We start from the raw sequence: 10,658 nt of genomic DNA, 5'->3' as shown, positions 1-10,658 counted from the left end.
CTTTCTCGCGTCTCCTCTCCGCGTGTTCCGCGCGTCCCGAGCCGCGGCGTGCAGTCTCCGCTTCCGTCGTCGATCGAGTAAAGAGAGGCTGCTATTAGGATCCCTTTAAAAGTCCCTTTTAACAGGTTTCTCCGAGCGGAATCTCTCTTCGCTCTAAACGGCGATCGACTGGTAAACAAGGGCCCGAGCGAGAGGTTGGCCGCGCGCGCACTCGGAAATCGCTGGATCGTATCGAGCGCCGCCTTCAGCGCCAAAATAAAACTCTCGAGCGGCGCGTCCCCGTCAAAAGATTTCGCGACCAGATAAACAGCGAGGAACGAGGAGACCGCTTCATTTATATTTACGATCTTTCGACGAGAAAAGCCAACTCGATTGTCGAGCGCGCCCGTTCCCCAGGAAATTAACTTTTACAGTTTTATTATGAACCGTAAAATGACGCGACCGCTCTCGCCATCGGGAGTCGAGATGGCGGCCACGTGACCGCCTCGTTGACCAGCTCCGGTCATCGCCTTATTACGAGTATTAGTTATAGGATCTCCCCGACTGGACTTTGGCGAAAAGAACGGACACCATGATGCATCCCCAACCTCATCCGCATACTCAGAATGTCCACGAGGGCAATCGTCCGAGTCCGGCCACTCCGAACAGCGGCCCCAACGTCCAGTCGAGTTCCGGGCCGGCCTTACCCCTGCTGGCGGGCATGGACGCCAACGCCGCGGGGGAATTTCGAACTTGGCACCCTCACGTGTACGCCAAACCCCCGAAACAACCGACGCCCCACTTCATCCTCGACATTCTGGGACTGAGAAACAGCCTGAATAACAACAATAACAACAACAACTCGATGAGCAACAGTTGTTGTTCCCCGGCGGGCTCTCCACCCCCTCCGCAACTGACCACGGTCAACGGGACGAGTTACGGAATGGAGGAAGATTGCGGAGACGATTACGCCGACGTACCCGTTTACGACCGCGGCGATTCGCGTCACCAGCACCCGACTTCGCGAGACAGACTTTATCCGGTCGTTCCAGCGCCCGATCCGAGGCTATCCCAGCCGAACGACAACCCTCAACCTTTGAACTTGTCGTGCCAGGACACCAAGAGGGCGTCTAGTCCGCCGCACTCGGACGCGGGGAACTATTACCATCATCGTAACTCGGAACTGTCGCCTTCGTTAACTCCGGTGTCGACCAGCACACCCTCGCCTCAGCCGGTCAGGACCCCGGACACGCCGCCTTCTTTGCACCGGAGCGGAGGGGCCTTCGAACCTCCCATTCCGCAGCAGCAACACTGTCGAACGGGCCTCGCCTCGTTACCCGCTTACGGGCATCAGGCACCCAATCTAGTTCACCATCAATCTAAATCTGTCCAGTCGACGAGGAATCCTCTTTTGTCAGCCGCGGTGCCAGTCCCGTCGCGACGACACCCCGGCGCTCAGCCTCAGGGCTCGTCGCCTTACGCTTCGCCGGTGGCCGAGACCCCGCCGCCGTCCTCGTCCTCCTCTTCGCCCATCTACTCGCACCAGGGAAACAGCACCAACAACCATCCCGGGCTGCACCAGGCCAACGATCAAGCCATGGTGGCGGACTTTTCGCTCAAAGCCAAATCGCCGGTGATCGGAAACCCTCGCTTGGTGGAAAGCGGACAGACAATTCCCACCACCAACCCCGTCGTCAACCGCCACGCTCCACTCAAAGGTAATCAAATTTACCCTCATTTCACCCTACACGACGATTCCTCCCTACCCATTTCATTTGTATTCTGATTATCACTTCCGCTAACGGATACGACGACTTAGTATACTTTCGCTTGTAAGTAGGCCTAAATTATGAATTTCCTATATATTGGCGAAGAAATAGTATTAATAGTTACATAATTAAAGGTACCAGAGTAAATCTCGACCGATATCAAATCGGTCAAAAGCTAAAAACCATCTAAAATAATAGTCCAATAAGTCTTGTTCCGTTCCAAATTGAGTCGGGTTAAAATATCCTCTTTACCGAGCTGTTGCCGAAACAAAAAGTAATTTTATAAAGTGGCGATTCTTTCGGTCTATTAACTACCCAAGTAACACTGTTTATTAGCGTTGCGCAAAACGAATTTAACAATAGACAACCTGATAGAGAAAAAACCCCAATTCCGTAACTAAGATTGTAATAGATTTAACATATCGTAAGATCCAAAGACGTCTAGAACCTTTTTCGAAAAGAAGGTATAGAGAGTAAAAATGACCATCGAGAAAGTAATTAAAACGCGTGCCCTTTTTTAATTGGATAGAGTGTAAAGAGGCGTTATCTCCCTTTTAATATTTGCGCAATCTTCGGCAGTTCTCCGCGGTCATTTACGCAATCGTCTTCCCTCTCCAATTATTGCGCGAAATTAAGAGATTTGCCCGAAATAAAGCGCGTTTCAATTAGTCGAGCACGCTATTTTCGGTTTTACCTCCCGGTTTTCTCCAATCGCCTTCGACGAATGAAGACGTCTCCGGCGAATATCTTGAAAGGGACCCGGAGAGAAATATTTCTTACCGAGGCAAACAAACAGAACCGTCATTATGTTCATTCGTACGTGAAGGTAAAGTGGAAAACGGAACCATAAAACAAGAGGTACCATTCTATCGGTATATAGCACTTTTGAAATGTATTAAATTACGCGGATTTATAAATGTTTTACTTAATGTCCTGACTATACAGTAAAGTGGAAACGCGCTGAATTTAAGGGCTAAATTTACTTCCGTAATCTTTTAAAAGCCCGCCCACATAGTCGAAAAAAATATATATCTTATATTTAGATAAAATTACCAGTGTGTTAAATATTTTGAAGTCTTGGCTTTATATAGTAGGATATATCCTACTATAGTAATGCTTTTAAATTTTACATGAAACTAAATTCCAACAAAATTGAGTTCGTAATCTTTTAAAAGCATTTATATTTAGAGAAAATGACCTTTAATATTGTTATATATTTTGTTAAATAACAGGAATTAAAAATAAATAATTTCTACAATTATAAATAACAGAAAAATAATATGATATCAATCATGTTTTGCAGGGATAAACAATTTACTAACCTTACTAAATTAATAGTTGTTTGTAAATCCCATTACCCTGACCGACATAGAGTCGAGTTTAGCGAATCATTCGTAGTGTTGGCGATTTACAATATCGCGTGAAATGAGAAGGAAAAAAGGTTCTCTTGTCTTTATTTGGCCCTTTTTCTGGGAAAGTACGCCTCCTATTGAAATGGGCTGGGGCACGTTTTCGGATTTCGCCAAGAATAAACAAGCGTATAAAAACTTGTAGATTTGGCGAGTGAAAGGGCATCACCGAATAAAAACGTTTAAAAATCCCCGCAACAACTCCCGCTAATAGAAAACACAAGTTGATGAAACACGCGCGCCCGGGCACTCGAAATTTCGCGTTTCCCCCTCACCCTCTGCCCCCCCCCCATCCCCCCCGCATCGAGCGCGAGGGTGGCGAGCGTGGATGATCAAGAAGAAGAAAAAATATGAAAATATTGCATAAAAAATATTCGGTATACACGCCATAATAATGGCTAAATGACGCGGCCTATACCACCACCAACACCGGCATGCCACGCGCTGGAAGATGTTCGGGGCAAAACAACGAAATTGGTTGACGACTTAAACACGCGCTATTACGAAAGGCGGTAAAGGGGCAAAGGATTGCGGGTCAAAGCGGGTCAACTCGCTTTAGTTTACTCTCTCGGCTGAGGGTATTCGCTTATATGATTCGTTTTTGGGTGGATACCTGAAAAACAGAATCCCGCGGAGCCGGAGATATTACGCGGGTTTAGTTCGCATTCACTCAATTTCTGCTGAACATCACTTATTGTTGTCATTGTTTAGACACGAAAATCCTTCAAATTGATTACATAAACATAACTAACGTAATAAACGTAAATATGACACTTCCTAAATATTGAATGCTTTTCGTCAATGACCATGGCTAAGGAATGACAAATGTCCATCGGTCATTACTAGTTTTTGGAATTTCCAGGTCCCAAGAATTGGCTACCAACAGCCTATTTGAAGAGTCAGCCAAGGTTTATTGAAAATTGAAAAGCTTCAGTAGAGTAGCCAGTATTTAAAAACCAAATAAAAATGTTACATACAACCATACGTTTCGGGGGGGGGGGGGGCGAAATAATTATAAATGGTTCAATAAGAATGTAAAATTGACTACTACAAACAGCCCCTTCGTTTCTCAAAGTTGTCACTTTTTAATTTGAGACCAAAACGGGTTTTGACTCGTATTTATCGTAATCACACTAACATCATAGTCATTTCGCCAAAACTTACAATTAACCGAAATCGGTCACTGTCATACTTATGGATATTATATTACTTATGACATAGCTATAAAGATAGACCTCTTAATTTGTGTACTTTTTATTACCTAGATAAAATTAGCTAACGTATAGTGTTGGTTGTACGGAATTTCCCCTACACTGTCTATTACAGTCCACACTCGTAACAACACCTTTCAGTCAATTTATTCCAAACGCGTAACCAAATACGGGTGTACTAGATAACGTTTAACGAAAGACGTATTTTACTATACGTCAACAATAGAGCCCCGGAGACTGTCGGAATATTTGAGTTAAAATGAGACGTTTTCCGGGCAAGCGCTAATTCGTAACATTCAAAACAGTCGTTAAAATTGATCCCAGGGAATTCGATAAAAGGATTCTGTACAGAAAAGGAATTTTGACGAAATTATAGAGATCTACAGAAACTATCGAGAGAATAGATGTAAAAGGTTCCTCCAACGACAGTATCTCATTCAGCGTGACTCGAAAAAGGACAAAATTCCACGAAATGTCCCAAACCCTCTTAGACTATCTCTCTCCTCAGTTCCATCTCGTCAATAAATTCAAAGTCCTTTAAAATAGCTTTCTGCCTAACAACTGCATACCCTTGTTCAAAAGGAAAACTCAATGTTATTCCAGAGAAAGTAATTAAAACACGATTAAAAATAAATCATCTATTGTATTCATATTACCGAATTTAAATGATTTAAAACTTTCTTAGCGATATTTTCGAAACAGGGGAATAATTATATTTTAAATGTTATATTTTTATTAAACTTATAACGAATAATAAACAAGTTGTTAAAATTTCCCTTAATATATCGTAATATTGTAAATTTATTGATATTATGGTCATGAATAGGTTTGTAGTCCCTCGTTATTAGAGTTAATTAAACCCGTAAGAAACATCATAAAGATAATTAAATTAAACTCCGAAATTATTTTAGTGGGTTTACAATATCTGTGTCATAATAATGAAACATTCGCTGGCTCGAGGCCGTTAACAATGGGGACTACGATCCCTACAAAACCGCGGAAGCATACACCGCATCACGGTTTACCGCGTGTATTACTCCGCCTAATAACGATAAATGTAAACATTAAACCACTTCACTATATTTACTTATTCATAAGCCATATTTTCCACGGTGCAATATTTTTGGAAAATCACTATTTGATGTATTTCACAACGCACTATTTTTACATTTGAAAAATCAATTTGAGCCGGCGAAGGTACTTTTCATAAGCGGAATACGAAGCTATTCTGTTAATAATAATCAGCTAGGCTAATACCCAAGGCACGAATAGTCATCTAGCGACTTTTAATGCCTTTAAATCAGGTGGTCGTGCGAAATTGCGAACGAGCGTGGTGACTACTGAAATAAATGCTCCGAGTTCTAAAATTAATCGAAATCTGGGGGCTCACTAGTCAATTTGACTAGTGAAAAATTGACCGAAATATTCATAAATAATGGCGAATATGGCGTATCATAAATTCATCATTTATCAATCCCATTTTATTTAAAATAAATTGTGATCGGCCAAAGTCACGTAATTCAAGTGGTAATCAATTCCTATTTTAATTCTGACGGGTAAAGCAAAATGTTGGCTGTCCTTCTGGTTTTTATACCCCCACTAGTCTCTGACTACCAAAATACATTAGTTTCTAGGCTCACTATAAAGACTGACTACTATGTCCAGCCATGGTGGTGCCCAGCCCTTCATGCCACGCAAGCCAACAACTTACACTTACTGAATTAAGGCTTCAAAAGTCGCTTGATGACTTAGGCCTAGAGTGGTGCCTTGGGTATTAGCCTAGCTGATTATTATTACTATTACTTAACCTCGAGAAGTTTTTGTGGAAAGGGAAAGCCGAAGAGCTCAGGGGAAAACCCCTCTAACAAGTGAGGAGAGGTAACTGGTAAGGGACTCGTGATATAATAAATATAATTCCACCAACTATATAAACTATCATTAAAAAATATGTAAATAAACCAATAAATAACACGCCATTTCGAAAACATTGCTAGTTGTTAAGACTTGGCAACCGGATATTGGGCTAAAAAAAAACAGAAATTTTGTTTCATACGAAGTAAACACGAAATCTGACAACGGAATTGAAAAAGTACAAGAAGAGAGAAACATTTTCAAAAACCAAGCCTCTACTTTATAGTCACTCTTTAACAATAAACGAGAATATTAACCCTTGGATATATATATCGTCGCCGTTAAAACAAAACCACGTATCTTTTCGGTGGCCTTTTCGAGAAAAATGTATTTTTAATTTTGCAGGGACTTGTGAAATCGTGTTTTAGGTTTTTACATGCGAGTTAATTTTATAGTTAAATAATTTCGTTTCAATATTGAGTTTATGAGGATTTTAATTTTAAAATATTTTACTAAAGGGGAATTTTTAGAGATACGTGGTTTCGTGTCATGAAGTGATATAGGAGCTGAAAATAAGCGAGATACGTGCTTTTGCGCGAAATAAGTTGTGAATTTAAATGTTTTCTCGATTTAAAAAAAGGAATTCAATTGCAACCTATTAATGTTTTTAATGTTATATACGTAAATTGGGGTGTAGAATCTAAATATGACAATTTTTACAAAACCACGTAACTCAAGTTACGTGGTTTTGTTTTAACGGCGACGATATGCACTGTAAGAAAAAGATATAAAAAGTATTACAACAAAAAAAATATTTCGAAAGAACTGTAGAGAGAGAGGGGGGTGGAGAAGGGGGTAGTAGAGCGTAGGTCGTAGTATAAAATATATGGTGGCAGGCAATGATATAACACAACGTTAGGTGGGGATTGGCAACTGATGTATTATAGGGGTTTTGAACGGGTAATATGGCCAGCGTATAACGGAGCGACGCCACTGGCGCGCGTATTAGAAGCCAACAAAGTTAAATAGAAGTTGTTCGCTCTCTCTCTTGCAGCTTGTAAGAAGGATATAAGCGGGCCTGTCAAAGCGTCTGGCGCCACTAGCTATTAGTCCAACACGCCGCCCTCACCCAATGCCGCCCTCCCGTTCACCTCTCCTTTAAAGAGCTACGTTTATAGTACGCACACGCGGATAACGGGAGCACCCCCCTCCCAAACCTCCATCCTTTCAATTTAGAATCACTCCCCCCTGCAAACCTCCCCCCCCCCGGAGCCGATTTTGGATGAAATAAAATTTATAAAACGTTAAAAGACGTTACACTCTATTACGATCAGCCCGTATTTTTTAAAACGTATTTTTTCTTGTAATTTCGAATGAGACATACTCGGAGGGATATCACACTGTTGCCTGCATCCACCACCCAAGACAGTCAATTTAATTTTAAGAAGAAATCGTATCCTAACCTAAGTTATAGCGTAAGAAACGTAGGATTTTAAAAAAAATAGGCGGGTTATGGTGCCTATATATAATAGTTTCACTTGGGAACCAAATTTGGTATTGAAAAGATAGACGCTCCCCAGGTTGGGATTATAACAATAACATATCAGGTTGAGATTATAACAATAACATATCAGGTTGAGATTATAACAATAACATATCAGGTTGAGATTATAACAATAACAAATCAGGTTGAGATTATAACAATAACATATCAGGTTGAGATTATAACAATAACATATCAGGTTGAGATTATAACAATAACATATCAGGTTGAGATTATAAAAATAACAGATCAGGTTGAGATTATAACAATAACAGATCAGGTTGAGATTATAACAATAACAGATCAGGTTGAGATTATAACAATAACATATCAGGTTGAGATTATAAAAATAACAGATCAGGTTGAGATTATAACAATAACAGATCAGGTTGAGATTATAACAATAACAGATCAGGTTGAGATTATAACAATATGATATCAGGTTGAGATTATAGCAATATGATATCAGGTTGAGATTATAACAATAACATATCAGGTTGAGATTATAACAATAACATATCAGGTTGAGATTATAACAATAACATATCAGGTTGAGATTATAAAAATAACAGATCAGGTTGAGATTATAACAATAACAGATCAGGTTGAGATTATAAAAATAACAGATCAGGTAATAACAATACAATATCAGGTAAAAATAACAATACAATATCAGGTAAAAATAACAATACAATATCAGGTAAAGATAACAATTCAATATCGGGTAAAATAACAATACAATATCAGTTAGAAATAACAATACAATATCAGTTAGAAATAGCAATATAAGATCAGGTAGAAATAGCAATATAAGAACAAATTGATATAATAATCTAACATCAGGTAGAATTCAACATCAATATAATACCAGGTAGAATGAAATATCAATATAATACCAGGTGTAATTAAGTGTCAATATATTACCAGGTAGAATGAAATATCAATATAATACCAGGTGTAATTAAGTGTCAATATATTACCAGGTAGAAATAACCATAAAATATCATTTTAAAATAACAATTTAAAATCAATTTGAAATAACAATAAAATATCAAGTATAGAAAGATCAATATAATATAAGATTCAAATATCAATTTAAAATCAGATTGAAATAATAATATAATATCAGATTGAAATAATAATATAATATCAGATTGAAATATCAATATAATATCAGATTGAAATAAAAAATATTGGTCAACTGTTAATATTAACAATATAAATCCAATTTCTGTGTTTTAAAATAAGAATCATAGATAATTTAATAAGGCTATAACAAAAATATCTTAACAGGTTACGTAATCACTTCCAAGAAACGAAAATACTATCGAATTTTAAATCTAAACGAGAATTAACTTAAGCAATTGACCCGATTAAAATGTAATTCGTAACACACACCTACCACGACAACATCATCTAACTTCATACGTTGCGCCATTTAAAAAAAAATCACGGCGAGTAAGATAAAGAAAAATATTAATAATAAAAAAAAACATATAGTCGAAAGTCTAAGAAAAGGAGGAGCCTTCGGTTAATGTACGAGCTTTTAAATGATTTTAGTGTAATTGACAAGCTGAGTTGTGATGGCAGAGAATGAGGGAGGGGGGTTACCAAATTTCTATTAACAATCTTATTTATAGCCGAGATGGGGAAAGGCTGGCTAAGAAGCGTCACTAAATATTGAATCTAGATTTCGTACGGAGATAAATACTTTGGAGCGAATCACAGTTGATAGTCTCTTAGCTCAAAAAAAACCAGTTTAAGAGGAATGGATGGTTTCTTAATAACAAGAGCCAGTTTTTATTTTACATCTATCAAAGATTGCAGCTCCTTTAACAGCGCATCTAAAAGAAAGCCCACACTCGCTTTCTTAACTGACTTAAATTAGATTTCTATCAATGACATCAAAAATATATTTAAGCTTAATTTCTTCGATTGAACGCCTGGGAAGAGAAAAGTACTTCTTTAAACGCCTATGATCATGTTTACGTTATAAGTGGGTTTGATTCGTCATCACGTTTCCATAAACGATTTTAATAATAATATTCATTTTACAGGTTTGTCATAATATTTTCGGGTTCCAATTTTCCGACTTTTCCGTGGCCAATTTTTTTTATTTTTCGTGACATTTTTACAACTAAAATTAAACGAAATTTTCACATAATATTCTACTTTTGTCAGAAGTTAAGGATTTTAATTCAATTTATATTTTTTAATTATATTTTAACCGAGGGGCAGCTCACTTTAATGATTATTAGGACACCCTCGTATTATTAAATCATGAATATATTAGATTAAAATTAAATCTGTAGCTTTGGCTGTTCAAAGATTGAAAATGATTATTCAAAGATTAAAAATGGTTATTCAAAGATTGAAAATGGTTATTCAAAGATTGAAAATGATTATTGAAAGATTGAAAATGGTTATTCAAAGATTGAAAATGATTATTCAAAGATTAAAAATGATTATTGAAAGATTGAACATGATTATTCAAAGATTAAAAATGATTAAATCATGATTAAATTTTTAATCATGATTATTAGGACACCCTGTAAACAAGTTATCTGCCCCTCGATTTTAACCTAAGAACTTTTAATTGCAACGTTGGAATTCGCAACGTTTAAAAATGACTATAACATTTACATTCACTGATTTTGTCACAGAACTATAGTATAATTACCGTCATAAAATGTTCAATATAAAAATAAGTTACCAAACTCTTAAAATCATAAAATGTTGAATATAAAAGTAAGTTACCAAACTCTTAAAATCATAAAATGTTGAATATAAAAATAAGTTACCAAACACTTAAAATAACCTAACCTAATTTTTTTTTTCAAATTCCCTGACCTGTTAAAACCATGTTTTATATTCCTATTTGAAAACACTATTTTGT

At 37.6% G+C, this 10,658-nt stretch overlaps 1 protein-coding gene across 1 annotated transcript in view; it reads left to right on the top strand.

Moving 5' to 3' along the window:
• The first annotated feature begins 560 nt into the window (after positions 1 to 560).
• The window catches only part of LOC149934895 (uncharacterized), a 100,167-nt gene continuing 90,069 nt past the window's right edge, over positions 561 to 10,658 (top strand). Inside the window, exon 1 of the mRNA XM_090181532.1 lies at positions 561 to 1,697. Coding sequence (XP_090037658.1) covers positions 572 to 1,697 — 1,126 coding nt within the window. The 5' untranslated portion in view covers positions 561 to 571. The remainder of the gene's footprint in view (positions 1,698 to 10,658) is intronic.

The sequence above is a fragment of the Leiobunum rupestre genome, chromosome 7 (genome assembly GCF_980474605.1).
Source record: "Leiobunum rupestre chromosome 7, qqLeiRupe1.1.hap1, whole genome shotgun sequence".
NCBI lineage: Eukaryota > Metazoa > Arthropoda > Arachnida > Opiliones > Sclerosomatidae > Leiobunum > Leiobunum rupestre.
This window is presented reverse-complemented; position numbering and strand designations above follow the sequence as displayed.